The following is an 18255-nucleotide window of genomic DNA, read 5'->3' as shown; positions in this document are numbered from 1 at the left end:
GAAGAAAATATTGCCTTTGTTCTCAGGTTCCAATTCCAATTGGTGTTCCTCCAGAAGTAAGGTGGTCTGTAGAACTGTTTTTTTCAATGAACTGAGGATTCCTCTTGCAGAGGGGCTTCCAGGCAGTCCCAGGCCAGCAAATGCACACTGTAGTGCTGCCAAAGAGCAGTTACACATGTTCTTCATAGTCTACAACAACTTCTACATTGTGCTGTTTGTGTCTCTGTCTCTTTTGCCACTGGGAAGGAACTGCATTGATTTTTAAACCAAGTGGAAGAAGTCCAGCAAACACACAATATGAATCTGGTTGTTTACCTCAGCAGCCTCTTGCTGGGAGTGCTGCCTGCCTTGGGGTTTTCTTAGTCCTCTGGTTAAAGCAGAGCAGTTTCTATGGCCATAGAGGGAAAGATGGCACTCCAAAGTTTCTGTGGCTTAGCAATAATAATGGAGTGAAGGAAGCTGTTTTATTTCTGGTCTGGTGAAAACCTTGTCTAATTTCTTTTTTTTTTCCTTTTAGTTGGATTGTAGTGTATGTTGTTAGCAGCATATAATCGGATGTATGTCTATTTTAGGAATGGCATTTGCTGTAGTGTAAGGGGAAGAGGTGGGTTAAGAAGCACATAAGCATTGGGAGAGCTTCTCTAGAGAGCGTAGCAAAATTGTACCTCTGTTTGCATATGTATGCTTCCTTCTGTATGAGGTGCAGTGACTTCATTAGCTTTTGTTTCACTGAAAATTTTACTATTTTATGCATTCATCAGTCCCTGTAGGGCGATGGGAGGTGAAATCGCTAATTGGAAGATGCAGTCACTTCATTAAACAGTAAGCTTTTGGGGACAGGAACTTTCATCCAACGCAGCATCACCTAGTCAAACTTAATAGCTGTTCTTACAATGCAGATAGTATCCTAAGCATTTTATGGTCTAACTCAGACATATCGAGATTCAAAATGGACTTTTTTTTTTTCCTGTGATTAAAAGCTTACTAGTTTTGATCCACAAACTGCCTGCAGGATGGACTCTTGAGCAACAGGACTTGAGCAGCTCAGTAACATGTCCCACTGCATGACAGGCAGATGATGTGCCTCAGTGTGTGGAACTGAGGATGGCCCCCATGAGCCCTCTCTCATTCACATACTGCAGTCATTCTCAGTGTCTAAATGTCTCCCTGAAAATGTTCTCCTTGTTCACTTGGCTTCATTCTGTAGGATAAGCTTGTATGGAGCTAACTGTCCAAGATACATGTTTGTGAGAACTTGCTGATGGGCCCAGCTTCTTGCTCCTGTATTGATACAGCCTTCTTCCTTGAACTGAAGTAGCCAGGTGTGTTCAGTGCTTCTTTGACTTGAGAGACCTTAGGGACTGGAAAAAAATAAAATTAGCCATCATTTTTTTTCCCTCAACATTTCACCCTGCAAACAAGGCCAAAGATTTCTTTCAATATTTCTCTTCCATTTGCATTCCCCTCTACACCTGGAAGAATGCAAAGGGAATTAACAGTGATCATTATCTCTTATTAGTCTGTGCTATGGTACTCTGTTCAGGTAAAAAAATGAGCTCTTCTGTATAATGAATTCCACAGGGTCTGGAGGGAATAGAAATGGAAATAGGGCTGTGTCATTCAAATAAAACTTGAGTGCACTAAAATAGTGTTGGTGTTTTGCAGGAAGAGTTGGATCAAGCAGCCTGAAGACCATGGAGGGAGACTGTCTGAGCTGCATGAAGTACCTGATGTTTCTTTTCAATTTCTTTATATTTGTAAGTATTTGGAATGCACTTTCTCTCTTGGTTCCTCCTGTTTTCAGCAGCCAACAGGAGAGGCAGTAATTCAGTAAAGCTGCCACAGAAGATCCCTTCAGCTTTGCACTAGCAATCACCAAGGGTATTAATATATATCATCCAAAGGTGCTGAGACATTCAGCAAGACAGCTCAGTGGTCACTGCTGTCTGCATTAAGGTAGTCCTTGGCAAGGGAGACAAAGAGGGAAAGATGTAACTTGTATTTGTGGTCTGTCCTTGAATGGCAGAAGAAATTGTTTTCTAGTCCTGGGTGCCATGCTGAGGTTTTCCCTAGCAAACAGTGATTTTTTTCTACCACATTCCTGATGACCCATGTTGCTCCTGTCTTTGATGGGAAGGGGGGGAGTATCCAGCCATCCCTCTTCAAACGGGCGAGGTGTCCTTTTGTGGTGAAGAGGGTTCCCATGTGCCTCTTCACTGGGCCCTCCCCTGCAGGTGTGGCAGTGACTCAGGACTCAGTTTTTAAGCATTCAGCAGAGAATCAACAGTTAGTAGAGCAAGTGTTAAGGAAGAATGATGCTTTTGCTGCAGATGTTTCGTTGAGTGAGCAAGAAATGCTGCGAGCAGCATGTCAGCTGCTCATCAGAGAATGTTTGCCACAGGAACAGATTCTTCGAAACACCTTTGATCAAAAGATACTGATGAAGCCAGTGTTCCCACAGCAGCTGTTAATGTTGACCTGTCATCTTCTTTCCCTCTCTCTCCTCATTGTGTTGGGACAGCTGGGAGGAGCATGCCTGCTAGGAGTTGGGATCTGGGTCATCGTGGATCCAACAGGCTTTCGAGAGATTGTTGCTGCCAACCCTCTGCTCTTCACAGGAGCATACATCATGCTGGCTATGGGAGCAATGCTCTTTCTACTGGGTTTCCTTGGCTGCTGCGGAGCCATCCGTGAGAACAAGTGTCTCCTACTTTTTGTAAGTGTCCTTGCACTTTGTTGGCATTTTGGTGCTTCCCAAGGATGGGGTTGACTCTTTAGATAGGTGACGCTGTGATTAGTACATGGAATGGGTGTCCATTTTTTCAGCCATTTTTCCCTTATGTATTAAGTAGGCTTAGAGCACTTTTACACACAGCTAGAGATACAGAGAATTTGCTTCCTCCCTGCACCAGGTATGGGTCCTGTGAGACAGAGTCTGGGGCTGTGTTTTGAATTTGTCGAACTTTGTCTCAAGTACGTATGTAAAGTGATCAAAAACAGATCACTTATGGCCATCCAAAACTGTTAGCTCCGCCTGTAGAATCATTTCTTACTGTTTCACAACAAAGCAGAGAGAACATATAGACTGAAGCATATATGTAATGTAGCCCCACAGCAAAAATGCCCAACTATGAACTGGATGATGGCTTTGCATTGCAGCTCTCAATAGGTAGTTGGTACTTTATGCTATCTAGTCTGAACCAGATTCATTCTTTTCAGAAATTTTCCATTTAGAGTTACATTTATCCCGTGTGGTCATCAGGTAATATTTAAAATCAGGTTTTTTTGACCCCTGCCCTAAGTTCTGATACTTCAGGGTTTCCAGTCATTGTCTGTTAGCAGAAAACATTGCCAGTTATGTGTTAAAACGCAAAGCCCTATAGTTTTAATTTGCTTTTTTTGTCTTATGTAGACTTTCATTTCTTGCTCGGGATCTGCTGGTTTTGTTTTGTTTTTGTTTAAATGATGGTCTTACGCTGTTTTGTTATGATTTGTCTTGCACAGCTGTTTCACAGTGAAAAAGAGGCTTGTATCTGAACAGGGAGTCCACTTTCTGAAAAACAGGGAAATCTGCCCAAAGGAGATCCACAAAATGTGAAGAATCAGGCCCAGTGAGCCTGAGTTTACTCCAGAGCCTGACCCAATCAGATTAAGAAACTAAAATTTATATTTGATGAAAAGTATTGATTACAAATGAATGAGAGAGAGAGATTTTGAGTTTGGACCATATAAGCAGCATATAGACAGAGGACATGGCTGGAAGACTGGACTTCTGCAGCATTCTTTCCAGATTTAGCATCACTGAGGTCAATAGTTGTTTGAATATTCCTCCTGGTGTTTTATTTTTACTCCAGTGCACTTAAATTTGTAGTTATTTTCTCTGACTCATAGAAATGGTTCTGAGCCCTGCTGCTTCATTTATTTAGTTTTGTTATTATTTTATTTTATACTTGGAATGTGAGACATAAGTGGGCTGGAGGTAATGCCTGGAACTAGCAGGAACTCTAAAAGTAATCACTGGATGAGGAATTAGCATCCCAGCTTCTGATGTCAAAGTCAGCTCTCATAGCCTGCTGTCCAACAACAGCAAAGTACATCCGTGGTGTCCTATGCTCATGCCAAGTGAGAAATGATATTTGACTTATTTCTGCTTTTTGAGGTGCCAGACCAGCTGACCTTAAAATGCATGAAAGATCTGTGAGACCAGATGTCTGATGGGAGTGTTGTAGACATAGGAAGGGCAAACCATTCATGAGCATATGCCAGTGAGACTGGGAGCATGCTTGCAGAACTGAGAGTGTTTGGCTTTAGAGGTAGGTGGTACTTAGGGAGAAGTTGCCTGATCAAACCAAGTCCTCTTACAAAGTTGTTAAAGAATTGATGAGCCAGAGCCGCTTGAGTGAGATTTCAGTGATGCATAATGTATATGAGTTGTAACCACATGTAAATAAAGGGTGGGAGGTACATGTCCTCTAGGTTCTGACTTCTGTGTTTACAGTGTTTTTTATTTTACATTAAGTTGCTTGTCTTTTGGAAAAAAAAACAAAGCAAACAACAACAAAAAACAACAACCCACACTCATCACCACCACCAACAACAAAAAATCCCTATGAAACGCAGCATGTTGCATTAAGCACAAGACTGTGAAGTGTTTCTAGATTTTCCAGCGTTTGGATGTGGTTCACAAAATTCAACAAAGATTGTCCTGAAAAATGAGGATTGACTTAATTCTAGATTGTCCTTAAGACCCTGTGACTATAAAAGAAAACCATAAAAATCAGAATTTAGAGTGCTAATGAGTGTTCAAAACAAAATGCTTTTATATGTAAAATTTTGCCACAGGAGACTGAATTCAGGCTTGCAAAAAAAAGTCTGTGTTTGCTTAATTTGGCTTAGTTGTGAGTGTGGATGTCCTGTTTTGTGCTCTTGTAAAACAAATGCAGTAGTCACTACAACTTTCCAACATAGAAACACAAGTCCTTTAGGTTTGGAGGCAGTGACTGCTCTTTCTGCAACAAATGAAGCTGGAACAGTAGGTGTGTTGTCAGAAAGAAATGTGAAACATTGATTTGTGGAAACTTCTGACAAATGTGGAGCTGACACCAAGTAAGGCGGGGTTTTTGACCATAGCAGCAGACCCCACTTCTGAGTGCATGAGTGGGGTGCCTTTACTCAAGTGCCCAGTCTCAGGCATAGACTTGTATGTGAGTCTGCTGTGTCCCATACACTCTGTTGTCCAGTTGGCTGTTTAGTGTTCTCATTTTTCAGTAATTGCTTAATTGTGAGGCAAAACGCAATAAGCAGATGTTTTCTTGCTTTAAAATCCAGAATGAGATCTGATGATCCATCTCCTTTTTCTCATCCCCGTCGGTGTCTGCTTATGTGTTTTCTACACTATTTCAGATCTGTAATGCAGACTGCACAGTGTAAATCAGTTTGGGAATGATAATGAACCTTATCGGAGGTAATCTGGGGACGGCTGCTTATACTTCTGCACAGGCTTGTGCTGGAGCTCATATGAGCTGTATCTCCCAGTAATCAGTAAATGAAATGCAATTAGCAAGGTGATGAGATTAATCACTTGATCACCACCTTAGACCTCTTAGTGGCTATGCTGAGATCCCTTGATGGATGATGATGCGGATTTGCAAAGTATGGTTCATCCTCATCACTTGTTCTTTGCCCTCCTGTGGTGAAATTAAAAACAAAGTAGTCTCCGAGTGGGAAAAAATAGAAGCTGCCTGTAAAAGTCTAGCAGTAAGAATAAATTATAGAATGAACTAGTTCAGCAAGTCAAGCAATGGAACTCTGTTAGTGGCCCCTTTCCATATGACTTGTCTTTTTTGTCATTTGAGCCTGGGATCCTTTTCTTTTGTTTCCATTGCAGGGGCAGAAAGACAGATGGGACAGGGTAGTGTGCCCTTTTGCAGTGGGGAAAAATTGCTTACAGTTCTGGTAACTGACACCAAAAGAACATTTTCCTATTCCAATTAGGTAGTCTGAATTTTTTCTCCATTACCAAAGGACACGGTGCACAGCATTCCATACATTGTTTATAAAGCATTGCTTGGGGATCTTAAATAGCACTTCTGGCCCCATCTGCCTTCCTTCTGTTTCAGAAAGACCCTCTGTAGCCTTTTCATGCAGAAAAAAAAAAAAAAAATTGAGATCTCTTTTGTGTTTATTTTTGCTTGTTGCTTCAGCCACTTGTACCATGTGTTTGTTACCTTTTGTATGATGCAGTCTTACTGGGTTTCCTATTCACATGGTACCAAAACCCCAAGTCATTTCCAAACTACCACTCAGCCTGGTAAAACCATCTTAGTCTGTGGTCTAAATCTTGGAATCCTTATATTTCTCAATTAATAATGTCTTTGTATGACAATCAGATCATAAAAATGCCCACTTAGTTCAGACTTACAGTTCCTCAAACTTAGTGTTTTGTTTCCAGAAGAAAAAAATTAGAAATGCTGTTTCAGGAGAACATGTGAGCCTCTCCACTCTCTGCTCTGCTCCCCTCAGTGATCCTCACTGTCAATAATGCTGTTTGAAGGATGCTAGAAGACACATCCCTGCCTGTTTCTTGTAATGTTTGTTATGGACTGAGTTGAGGTGTAACTTAGGATCAGTACTAAAGAGAGACTGAAATGTGAGCACTCTCTCTTTTCCTTCCCTGGGAGATTTGTTCCCTTCAACACTGTTTTCTTCTCTGAATTGTACCTCAAGTTATAGACCAGCTTTCTGTGCTGCATTAGGGCCCCTGCATTTGTCTGCGTCATTGTCTGGTTTCTCATTGCAGGGGTGCTATATCAGCATATAGTTATATTGTTTCATAGCAGCTGAGTAACAAATGTATTCAGCTCAACCCCATTGTGTGGAGGAGGATACAGTTAACCAAGGCTAATTTTGTCTCTAAATAAAGATTCTGGTTTTGGTCACAGGTGCAGGTGTTTCAGTGTACATCCCACTACCTTCTTCCAAATGTAAAATGAGCTGTGGTTATATTACAGTGGAGCTGTTTGTGATTGTGATGAACAAAGATGAGCGTATGTATGTGTAAGCATTTCATGGGTTACCTACATCAGTTCCCCTCACTGTAAGGACAGTTCAACCCTGTGTAAGCATCAACACAATCATATAGTGTTTTCAATCAAAGTAGGCTTTACTGTTTTAACCCAGTGCAGATTCATTGGGGGATGCTGAGGACCCTGTAGTGTTATCCACTTTACCCATTAGAACATGGCAAAATGTGCTATGAGCTCCCATGTCCTGTGGCATGGGCAAAAGATGGCTGTGACTGCCACAGGTTAATGCCATAGTTTGTTTTTTTGTTTGTTTGTTTGTTTTTTGTTTTTCTTTTTCCATCTCTTTGGTAAAACTTGTAAAATCTTGTGTTCCTAATGCCTATTGTACTCTTCTAATGGTATGTCTCTCTCTCTTTTTTTTCCCCTGTATTTTCTCTTCTAGTTCTTCATGTTTATTTTGTTAATCTTCCTGGCGGAGCTTTCAGCTGCAATCCTGGCTTTTATCTTCAGAGAAAATGTAAGTATCCTATGGTGGGGAGACTCTGAGCCCCAGTGGGAGATAGTACCCAGCTGGATTGTGGTGTCAGTGCCTGATTCATTTAACTGTAGCTGTTTCAAATACCAGCAATCCTGCTTGGTTACTACCTTCAGTCTGAAGAACTACCAGCAAGCCATTGAATGCTAGCTAGGCTGGCATGTGCAAGGTGGATGCTTTATGTGCAAAAGATATATATGTTGTGGGACTACTTAAATCCTGGAGATTTTCGTTTTCTTGATTCTTTCATGGCCAAACCAGCTGCACATTCCATCAGGGAAAAGTTTTGCAATAATGTCGCACTAAGGTTAAAAGCAACTATTTTCTTTCTGCAATATAGCATGTGTTTAGTATTAATATTAATAGTGAAACCTCCTGTTTCCCCAGCAGAACCAATGCTTCCTCTGTCTGCAGTGCAAAAACTCTCTTGTGCATTGTCTAATATTTCTTCTTGAATTTTCACGTTCTGATAGTTGCCAGATTCAGTTCTGCCTGCAAGGTATGCCTCCCTGCCTGCTCTGGCTGAGTCTCCCCTGGCCCTTCTGGAGTCCCATCAGGGTTCTTTGTCATGTAGCCTTGCTCACAAATTTCTAGTCCTTCTCTGCACAGCTTCATATAATGTAGCCTTTTTCTACACTGCTGCTGTGCGTATTATTAAATACCCATCGTCCCTCTCTTACCAAGTGGTAAGCTTGGTCTCATCTATTTCTTAGACCTGCAGGAGTTTGTGGTTTTTGACCTAAAACAGGACAATACGTGCACAAAGAGGAGCTGGGCTGAACAAGGTCCATCCTTCTCAAGGCAGTCCACTTCTGAAATGTGACTCTGAGTGACAGATGTGAAAAAATATCAGCTAGTAATGGCGATCACTGGTGGTGGTTAGTTTTTAGTTAGTTTGTTTGGTATCTGCCAGTAATTAGACAACTTATAGCACCTTACTTTTACTGATCATCATAGAAATGTAGCAAGAGCAAAGGAGGTATTAAATGATAACAGTTTTCATTTTCATGAGCCAGGATATACTTCTAGTTTTATTCATATAAAGAGATTTTGATAAGCAAAGAATTAAGGCTTGTGAAGCTTACAGTCAAGTGTTATGCAGGTTTTGTGGTGAGATAGTCAGGGAAGGGGTGGCAGGAGGAATTTTTCCCCTTTTTTGTCCCTCAGAAGTCAGTGGTTTTTCATCTTTGACTCAGATTTGAAGAGCTGGGAAAGAGCACACTTGGTGAACAATGTGGGAACTCCATTACAGCTCAGGCTTTGAGGTTGTGCCTTTGTGGGAATAGCTACAGCTCTGTAAGTAGGTTTCAGCACGGGAGGTCTGGTGTGCTGTGGTCATTACAGCTCTACTGTTAGGAAGTTTTAGGGGATTCCTTTGGTACAGCACCAGCAGCAGACCACACACATAGGAAGGCTCTGTGCACAGGACTGCCCTGCAGGCTCAGGTACAGTGTTTGTGGAAGAGATAAGCAATCCCAGTGACGTGTGGGGAACTTAGAACAGGCTCAAGATACTGGACAGACAGGAGGCATGTCGAGTGGCTGTGCCTTGATCCCTCAGCCACAAGGATCCTACAGAGCCTCGTGATCTTCCATTACTGTGTTGGCCATGGGATATGTGAGGATATGATACCCACAGATAGGGTCACAGTGGTTATTCCAGACTTTTGTGACATCTGGTGATGTCTTGTGAGTGAAAACCTGAAGGGGAATGAACTATTTTATCTTTTCTGAGCTTGTCTCCTCGTTTGCGTCACCAGCTTCCCACCCTGTCAGAATGACTGACAGGAAAGACAGAAAAGGGAGAAGTGAAGAACGCCAGAATCCCAGCAGTTGGAGATAGCTCTACTCAGAAGTTAAACTCAGTCTGAAAATACTTGCTGTTTGTCTTTTCTTAAGGTTGCTTCTGTACAAAGTCTTGCTTTGCTGTTACTGTGTATTTTGGTGGTGGCTTCTCTGGCTTGGTACCTGCTAACAGCTAATGTTGCTGCTGTCTTTGGGTTGGTGTAAGGCTGCATGGATGGACAGAATATCTGTGGGGACAGAGGGTGAACTTTCCATCCTTCCATGACCACAGAAAGTCAGCGTGCTTCTCTCTTCCCCACGAAGAGTTCTTTTCAAAGCTTTCAGTGGTAGGCACGCTTTTAGGCAACCTACATTTACTGGAGAGCTGCCAGGTGCTTTCCCATTGTGGTCATTGCACCAATCCCTATTGGCTGTGGCCACACTGGCTGTACAAAATGAGATAAAAGATAAAGATGTGTTCTGTTTGCTTTCCAGATTGTTTGGTGCAGCTTTCTCTTGTGTCTTTGTAAATGCAAACTAGCTCCCAGTACTCATAAGAGTTAAATTATTAATAGCTGTGGGAATAGGAGAAATTAAGACGTAGAAGGGAGGAAAGAGATGTTTTCTGCAGAGATTGGACATGAGAGGAAGAGTCAGTGAAGCACAGCATAGTGGTGAGGTGAGTGAAAGCAACGTTAGCAGTGGTGAGCTAATATGCCATGCAAGGCCTCTGGGACTCCCACATTATTGCTTTAAAGTAATCTCTGAAGAGGAAGACTGTGGTTAATCAGGTATGGGAGTAGCAGAGTTTCTCTTACTTCGTAAAGGAGATTTGGGGCCGTGGAGGACCCTATTTTTCTGTAGCACTGGTTATCTCACTCTCAATAAATAATGCAAATGACAGAGGCATTGCTGAAATCCATGGAAGGAAGGTTTGACTTGTATTCAGGATTTGCTCTCCATGTGCCCCGCAGAAGTGTGGACTGGAAAAGCCTTGGAGGGTGCAGGACTCTTTTCTAGGCCTTCTGTGTGACAGAACTAATGCCCACATCTGAAATTTGTGTGGTTGAGGTGGATTCTCTTCGAAGTGTGTTTGTGCTTGAGTGACTGTGTCCATCTGAGAGTCTTGTTGAACTGTATTCGCAAGCAAGAAAGCAGGGTGGTAGAGACAAGCGAGCCCAGTGGCGGGGCTCTGGACAGAGTCAGGATGTTTGCATTTTTATCTTCAGTTTTGACACTTGAAAGACATGTAGCTTTGGTTCCTGATATCTCTGTTTCTTCAGACACGAGGAAAAACTAAAGAAAATGCATAGTCTGTTCCTAGGTTGACATGTGTAAGGTCAGCCTTGCTGACTTCTGTCCTACTTTGTCAGCAGTTTACCTTTGCTGATTGATTTTTAACTTCTTCCTGAACTTCACATACTCAGGACAAACAGTTTAAGAGCAGCAAAATGGAATCAGTTATTTTCCTGGCAGACGTAGTTTTCCAGTGCTAGGCTTTGTTTTGGGCCAACTCTCGTAAAAATCACACACAAACTCTGAACAATTTCCTCTGGGATTGCTGCTGTCAAAATAAAGGTTTCACTTTATATTTAAATGACTCTTTTGTTTTAGACCCAGCCAAAGGCAGCCGGCTGGGATTATTACCAACTGTAATATCAGTTTCAAAGCCTGCGCTTCAGAAACAGACAAGCATCAGAAAAATGTGCTGCTGTCTCTGCAGGAGAGGATGCTGGGTGGGTGAAGTATGCACTGAGAGAGAAGGAAAGGAGAAGACTGAGGACATGTTTCAGCATCTTCAAACCTAGGGCACCAGACTCTCAAAGGAAAATGCCAGTCCTTCAGAGTCCTTTTTGATTCTCTGGTATTTTAATGTCCAAAGGCAAGAAAATAAGAGTTAAAATCTGTTTCATGAAAGTGATTTAAGAACTTAACGACCCATCTAATTAAAAAGTAATGAGATCTAGCTCCCTGTGCCATTCAAGTCTTTGTGACAGAGTTCTACCCAGTATTGATGCAGCCATTAAATTTTACCTTAGTTTGTATCTGTAAAGAAGAAATCAATATTGAGTGGTATGGCTCTTTTAAAGAATCACCACAGCCTTCTTGGCTTTCCTTGAGGTTTGTGGTGTAGTTACAAAGGAAACAGTCAGGTTTGTGCCCACCCATACATCTCATACATATGTACATGTATATGTTTCACATTGCATATCAAGAACCTGAAACCAACTTGTAGCAGTTTGTTAGTGCATATGCAGTACTGTGTGAACATCAGAAAAAGGAAAAAAAAAGAAAAAAAAAGGTTCTTTCTCAGGCAGCCTAATTCCCAGTCCAGCATAACACTGTATCCAGCCGAGTCCAACCCCTTTCACTGAGGCTTTGTGCTGGTGTAGACATTGTGCCTGCGTGGATCACAAATCAGAAGGTATTTTAGACAAGGGACCACACAAGTCAGGGCCTATTGGGAACATGGAGAGGGGGATGCCTTGAAGTTTTCATTCTGAAGTGATAGAGAGGGCACGAGGTTGAATCGAAGTACTCAATTTAACAGGACTTTTAAGTTTACATAGTTACTAGTCCTCAGAGAGTGATCCTGTGTAAATGTAATTTCAAGGTGTCTAACTGTTTCAGGAGTCTCTAAGCAGAAATGCTGGTTTGTTTTTTCTATTTTACTATAAATGTAAGCAGGAGTAAATGAAATTCCATTCATTTTTTATTGCTGACCTTAGGAAAAAAAATGTTTCAATTATCTAAACATTGGGAATATAAAGATGACTTTTTTCTTTGTGTGCGTGGGTGAGTTTAGGTACTCCAAAGCATTGTCAGGAAAACAATGTCTTCCCTGATTTGTGAGTTGGCTTGAACTCTTTGCATTCATTCCATGTGTTTTAATTCCTTCTCTTTCCGAGGAAATTTAGTGCTTGGGCTTCTTTCTGCTTTCTCATACACGGAAGTAAATTCAGTGTTCCCCTGACTTTAGTTGGAAGTTAACTGGTTTGAAATGAAAGTGAGGGGAAAGTCATGTCTTGATTGCAGACCTCAGGAAGCATAGTAAGTTAAGCTACTATTTGGACTTGGATTTGAAGATCTTCCTAAAATCTATTTTAAAAATTTCAATTTATGAAACACTTTCAAATACTCAATATTAAAAAATAAATAACCTAACAAAACCTACCAACTTTTAAATGTACACATTAGCTGCAAAAATAGATGCAATTCACTCCCTGATGTTTAATGAGCAGTTTTATTGAACAAGTACCATATACCGTGGGCATAGTAACAGTTCAACCAGTGGCTTTTCCCATGTCTCTCCTCTGAGGTCTGCAAAAACTAAACCAAACCAATCAACCCAACCAACGCCTAGCATTCACAACCACAGGGAGGCTTGGGAAGTGCTTGAAAGAGAGATGTTGGCAGTAACCCTTTGCATTCCCACTTATCTCTGTGTGTTTCAGCTGACGAGAGAGTTTTTCACCAAGGAGCTGAAGAAGCATTACATGAGGAATAACGACACAGATGTCTTCTCCTCCACCTGGAATTCTGTTATGATCACAGTAAGTCAGGCCATGCCAGTCCCATGCTACTGGTGGTCAGCTGCCATTGATGCTGTGCTCAGTCAACACCTCCTGGCTCCTCCTGGAAGCAGTGAGAGGGAGGTGGCTGTTCTTTGGCTTCCAGGCTTTCCCACAGCAAGCTGCTTCTGGTGCTGAGAGAAACACTCCCAGTGACTTTCACCCACTGTGGTTTGCCAAAGCCCAAAATTTTGAGCTGACTGACTACACCCACCTCCAGCGCTGGGCACAGAAAGCTGTGCAGCTGCCTGTAACCGACAGGCCAGAATCTCCATGCATTTACCTTAGATGCATCACCTTTGAGAATATTTCAAACTGATTCTCAGCCAACAGCAGTCAGAACAGATGCTAACTAATGGCTTCTTATTACCTCCTGTGAAATGAGTTGGTAGGTGACAGATGAGGTAGGAATGGCCTAACAGAATATTTTCAGTGTGTAAATTGTCACCATCAAAATTGTTTTTGTTATTACAGACCTAACCAGCTGGATTGAAGATCAGCTTTGTCACTGCCATTGGAATTTTTCTTATCTACTACAAGTTGTTCCTGCCTGCCTGCCTGCTGCAGACAGTTCTGTATGCTTGTGTTTACATGTATACATGTGAACATTGTGCCTGGCACAGCCCATGTCATAGCAGTTCAGGAGTGAAGAGTAGGATGTCAGATTCTGCAGACAGAAGGCCGTTTTTAATCTTAAAAGAAAAAAGTGGCTGCTGCCCTTCATGCTGATTCAGGACTTTAATAAAGACGTTTCCTTTTGGTGACTGAAAGGAGACAGAGTATGACTTGAATACTTAAAAAGGACTTGACTTGAATTCTAAAAAGATAATTTTCTTGGATCACCTAGCAGTGCCTTTGAGCAGCACCAATCCTGGCCATTAGCTCGGGGGAGAATGAGCAGTCAGGATCCTGGATTGCACCACTGGCTCTTTTACAGACTTGCTGGGTGATCTCAGACAAGTCATTCTGGATGTGCTCCAAAGTCCTGTGTAGTTCATGGCAGTATCCCCAATGGCACCTTAGAGTCTACTGTGTAACATGGGAACAGTGGGACTTTTTATGAAGAGGCTTTGAAGAAACAGAAGCTCCAAGGTGCAAGTGCAGTCCACTTCCTTGGAAACAACACTTGTTTTGTCTCTGCTATGACTAAGGCTTTGATCCCTGTAAAAATAGGTCTTTGGAACATTTCTGGTATCTCCTTTCAGGCCAAAGTGTAAACTCTATCTTCCTTTCTTCTGTCTAGTTTGCCTGCTGTGGAGTGAACGGACCAGAAGATTTTGAAGCTGTCCCTCCTGTTCCACACCTCCCTTTGGTAGGGACAACACCGGAGGCTTGTTGCCAGCGAAAGCTTCAGAGCCGGGAAGGGATGTTTGTTAACAAGGATGCCTGCCTCGCTGGCTCCGAGAGATTTCAGAACAGACAGGTAAAGGCAGCCAGGTGGCTGGAGAAAAGGCTTCCAGGCAGGAGTGGCTGTGGTAGTCATGGGTTACCTACCCGTGAAGGTGGCAGGCTGTGCCATTCTGACTGTAGCTGAGGTTGTGACTGTGCTTACGCTGTTAACAACTTTCGAAGCCATGGATATGTGATTCTGTAAATCCCCTTTCATTGTGTGTACTGCTAAGTCCGTGCTGTGCTGTATCAGCAGAAATAAAGAGACTTTTCCTGGGGTTTAAGAGGTGGAACAGAAGTTTATGTCAGGTTTTACTGTGGCTTTGAAGGTTAGCATTGTCTCTGAGATGTTAATTGACAAGCCATTGCAGGTCAGTGAGGATGGGATGGAATTTGCTCTTACTGCTACTGTAGGAGCTCCACTTTAGTTCCCAGAGACTTTTCATCAACACGGTGTTCAACCAAGAGATTGAGGGTTGAATGGGCACAGTAAACCGTGTCTATTTCACAAGGAAGGAATGTGTTGGAATTCTGTGTTTTTCTGCCCTTTCACCGTTAGAGTAGAAAGAGGGCATTTCTTAGGTCAGGTCTCTCGGCTTGGCAATTCTTCTCTATGCCAGACTGGAAAAACAGAATTCAGAGTAAACTCACGGACACTGATACTACCAGTACCCATATTTCCTTACATTTTCCCTAAAGACCTGAAGTTTCAGAAACTTTCTAGCAAAGTTCTTCACTGTGTTTATTGCAGCATTGGCAAGCCATCTGAACTCTGTGCTGACTGTATGTACAAGCCTTTGCCCTCCAAGCTAACGAGCAGTCCTGTTTTCAGCACTTGATAGCAGATTGTGAAAGTGAGTGAAGGAGTTTGGAAGCAGTGGGTGAGCTGTTCCTTGTCTGGCAGCTGGAAACAGTTGGCAAAGGCACGCTGGGTGAAAGATCATAGCAGACAGCGCCGAACTGCATCTGCCAGGTCTGATTGCCATGAATTGATGGGGAGAAGAGAGAGAGAAGGAAAGATGACAAACAGCGGGGAGGGGGAAAGAAATGCATTTTGAGAAACAGGGATAGGGCAGATTAAAATTTTTGCTTTCCCTAAGTGGTGATTCTGAGGCCTCCCATTTCAATGGGAAGGACGTTTTTCTGCAAGCCTTTGTTGCTTCACTGTGGCAGTGTGAGAAGTTCTGTGCACAGCAACCATCACCAAGCACAGTGAGGCATTTGAATAAAATGGGAGAGATGCTCCCAAAGAACTGTTGGCTGTATTCAGGCATTGCTGGAGCAAAGTCAGGCCACTGGGAAACCATGCTGTGGGGCAGTGCTTTCCACATCTGCTCTCAGTCCTGTTTTCAGCCTGCTGAGCAGGGCATGCTGAAAGTTGGGTTAAGGCTAGAGTTCTAGCAAATACCTAGACATTTTGTTGCTAGTCTGGATGCTTTTTCCTGAGAATTGGGCCGAAAACACGACGGGAGCAGAACCTCATGATGACAAGAGTGCTGCTGCCCCAGTTATCCTCATTCTCTGGGTTTGTGGCATGAGTGAGTCTACTCTTTCCCTTGCTTTCCCCTGATTGCTTCACTCCTGGTGAGCAGAGTATGACATCAGCATCAAACTGTCATTGCCATCTGTGCATTTCAGGCATTTTCTTTCTAGGTGAAAACAGAAAAGCAGATGACTGAAACATCCCAGATAAATGGTGGGACTACATGTGAATTTTTAGTGAGCAGGCGAGGTACATTTTACATTAGACAAAATCAAATCTACTGCTCCCTTTATATGTGATCTATTGCGAGAAAATTGCAATTGAGTTGGAATTTTAGGCTGAGAAATGAGGATTTTAGGGAGAAGTGAGGCCAGGATAAGCTGGTGATTTCCTGAAACATCCTGAAAGCTTTGCAGAGTGTCTGTTTGCTGTTAATTTTATGAATAATAAGAAATTACATTAAAGGCAATTATAGCTGTGCAGCATATATGGCAAGATTATAGTAGTGCATGGCCCCAATTCTCCTATACCCAGAAGATCAGCAGGTGTCCGTCTATGCTTTTGTGGAGGGAAGGCTCAGAGAAAAGGTCCGAGTGTGTGAAATAGCTGCTGGCTGTGACTCAAATAGATGTGAAGAATCTCCTGCCTTGACTTTAAATAAATAGCCTGCGTCCCCAGCCAGACACAGCTGCCTGTCATGTGCCCTGAGGGCCCTTTCCTTTGTGCTTAGTCTTCCCTTCGCCCTTTGTGGGGGGAGTGCCTCTCCCCTGCTGCTTCTCTCTGTCCTGCAAAAAGTCAGAGCTCCTCCTGCTCTGTGAGTGCTGGGAGGGTGGACTGTGCTGCCGTGTGCTGCTCAGGTGTATCTCACTGTGTTCTGTCCTTCCTAGGGCTGCTACACTGTGATCCTAAACTCCTTTGAGACCTACGTGTACCTTGCAGGAGCCCTGGCCATCGGAGTGCTGGCCATTGAGGTACTGTTGTGTGATCATAAAAGCAGTGTTGGTGGATGTCCAGCAGCGAGACAGGGAGCTGCTCCTGCAGAGTGCTAGCAGGTTATCCACTTGTGGTTTTAATTGCCTAGAAAGAGGCGGGCACTTGGTCCCTTGCCACAAAAGGCAGGGTAATAACCTCTGTTGTGAGCCTGCAGTGCCGCCTCGTGTTGGCCCTGGCACAAAGTTTGTAGCTGTGATACACTGGCCACACAGGGTTTGGGAACCCCACTGTGTGCCCCAGGACATGATTCTTGATCCCATTGCAGCAGCATCCCAGCAAGTGGACTCCTATGGTTAGTGTGGTCAAACTCTGCCTTTGCTTTAAGAATTTCAGTTTGGAAAGTGCACTGGGCTACGGCCATCTCCATTATCAGCCCACATTATCATCTGGCTCTTTGGTGGTGTTCCAGTGGAACAGGCTTCCCCCAGGCAGGACATTAGTCCTGGAGTGATGCTGGGTGCTTTCCCCATTGCCCAACTTATGCAAAGGAGAGGGAGCTGGGCATTGCTCCAGCAACCCCCATAAAAAGCCCTGCTGCCCCATTCTTCTGGAAAACACAGCCGTTTCTTACTGCTCTCCATTTTATTTCTTCCCTCTTCTTTCCCCCTTCCCAGCTGTTTGCCATGATCTTTGCCATGTGTCTCTTCCGAGGGATCCAGTAAGAAGCACCCTGTGGACCACCACGTTCCCAATGTGTTTGGAAGAAAGAAGGAAAATCAGATGAAACACAACCTGAAAACACGCAAAAAAAAACTTTATTTTTTTTAACAAAATGGGGTAGGGGGGGAAAAAATGGAAAAAAAAACAAAAAACAAAAAACAAAAGAGGGTTGTAATATATGAATGACCAAAAGGATTGTACTTCAGGGGCTGGAACTTTGAGGTGATGTGCACTACACTGTACACCGGACCCTTGCCCAGAGCAGGAGCCCAGTGCAGCCGCTTACACTATGGACAGATGGAGCCCTACCATCCACAGCTTCATCGTGGTTTAGACAGCAAAGGACAGAAGAACAGCAACCCAGGGGCTGGGTCAGGCAGCAGGTTGACCGAAGTCTGGGACTGCCCAGGTGGGTTTCCGACAAGTGGTGCTGGCAGCTCATCTAAGAAACAGGCAGTTGTTGCTTGTGTGATTCTGGCTTTAATTCCCAGCCACAGAGTGAAAACATACATTCTTCTGTGTGCATAAGCTTTGCCCCTATCGCCTGAAACTTGTCAGAGAAGTCAAACACTTCAGGGAGTCTGGCTTTTCTCTGGAGCCCTGAACAGAGGCAGAGTGGTCTCACTTAGACATGGGACTCGTCCAGGGGCTGGCTGATGGTCAAGAGTTTGGGGCCTGCCTTTCTGGATTTTCCTTTTTTGTTCAGTGTTAGTGGGGAAAAAAAAAAAAAAAAAAAAAGAGAGAGAGAGAGCAAGTTGTTCTCTGCTGTGTTCCCATTCCCTGAGAAAAAAAAAAAAAAAAAGGCTCTGGTCAA

The 18255-nt window shown here is 43.2% G+C and overlaps 1 protein-coding gene across 6 annotated transcripts in view; it reads left to right on the top strand.

Moving 5' to 3' along the window:
• Positions 1-17605, top strand: part of TSPAN18 (tetraspanin 18) — a 97980-nt gene extending 80375 nt beyond the window's left edge. For 5 of the 6 annotated variants that reach the window (XM_065754964.1, XM_065754961.1, XM_065754963.1 and 2 more), the window contains 7 exons: positions 1666-1757; positions 2522-2716; positions 7468-7542; positions 12800-12898; positions 14160-14339; positions 16676-16759; positions 17396-17605. In XM_065754964.1, coding sequence (XP_065611036.1) covers positions 1695-1757; positions 2522-2716; positions 7468-7542; positions 12800-12898; positions 14160-14339; positions 16676-16759; positions 17396-17443 — 744 coding nt within the window. In that variant the 5' untranslated portion in view covers positions 1666-1694 and the 3' untranslated portion in view covers positions 17444-17605. Of the gene's footprint in view, positions 1-1306; positions 1323-1665; positions 1758-2521; positions 2717-7467; positions 7543-12799; positions 12899-14159; positions 14340-16675; positions 16760-17395 lie in introns of those variants that run through there. The other variant, XM_065754965.1, reaches the window with a different exon arrangement.
• Positions 17606-18255: the final 650 nt, after the last annotated feature.

This window comes from Cyrtonyx montezumae, unplaced genomic scaffold (assembly GCF_038088225.1).
Source record: "Cyrtonyx montezumae isolate F1298 unplaced genomic scaffold, pur_monq_1.0 scaffold_10, whole genome shotgun sequence".
NCBI classification, from domain to species: domain Eukaryota; kingdom Metazoa; phylum Chordata; class Aves; order Galliformes; family Odontophoridae; genus Cyrtonyx; species Cyrtonyx montezumae.
Note: the sequence above shows the minus strand (reverse complement) of the source record. Positions and strands in the feature narration are given on the sequence as shown.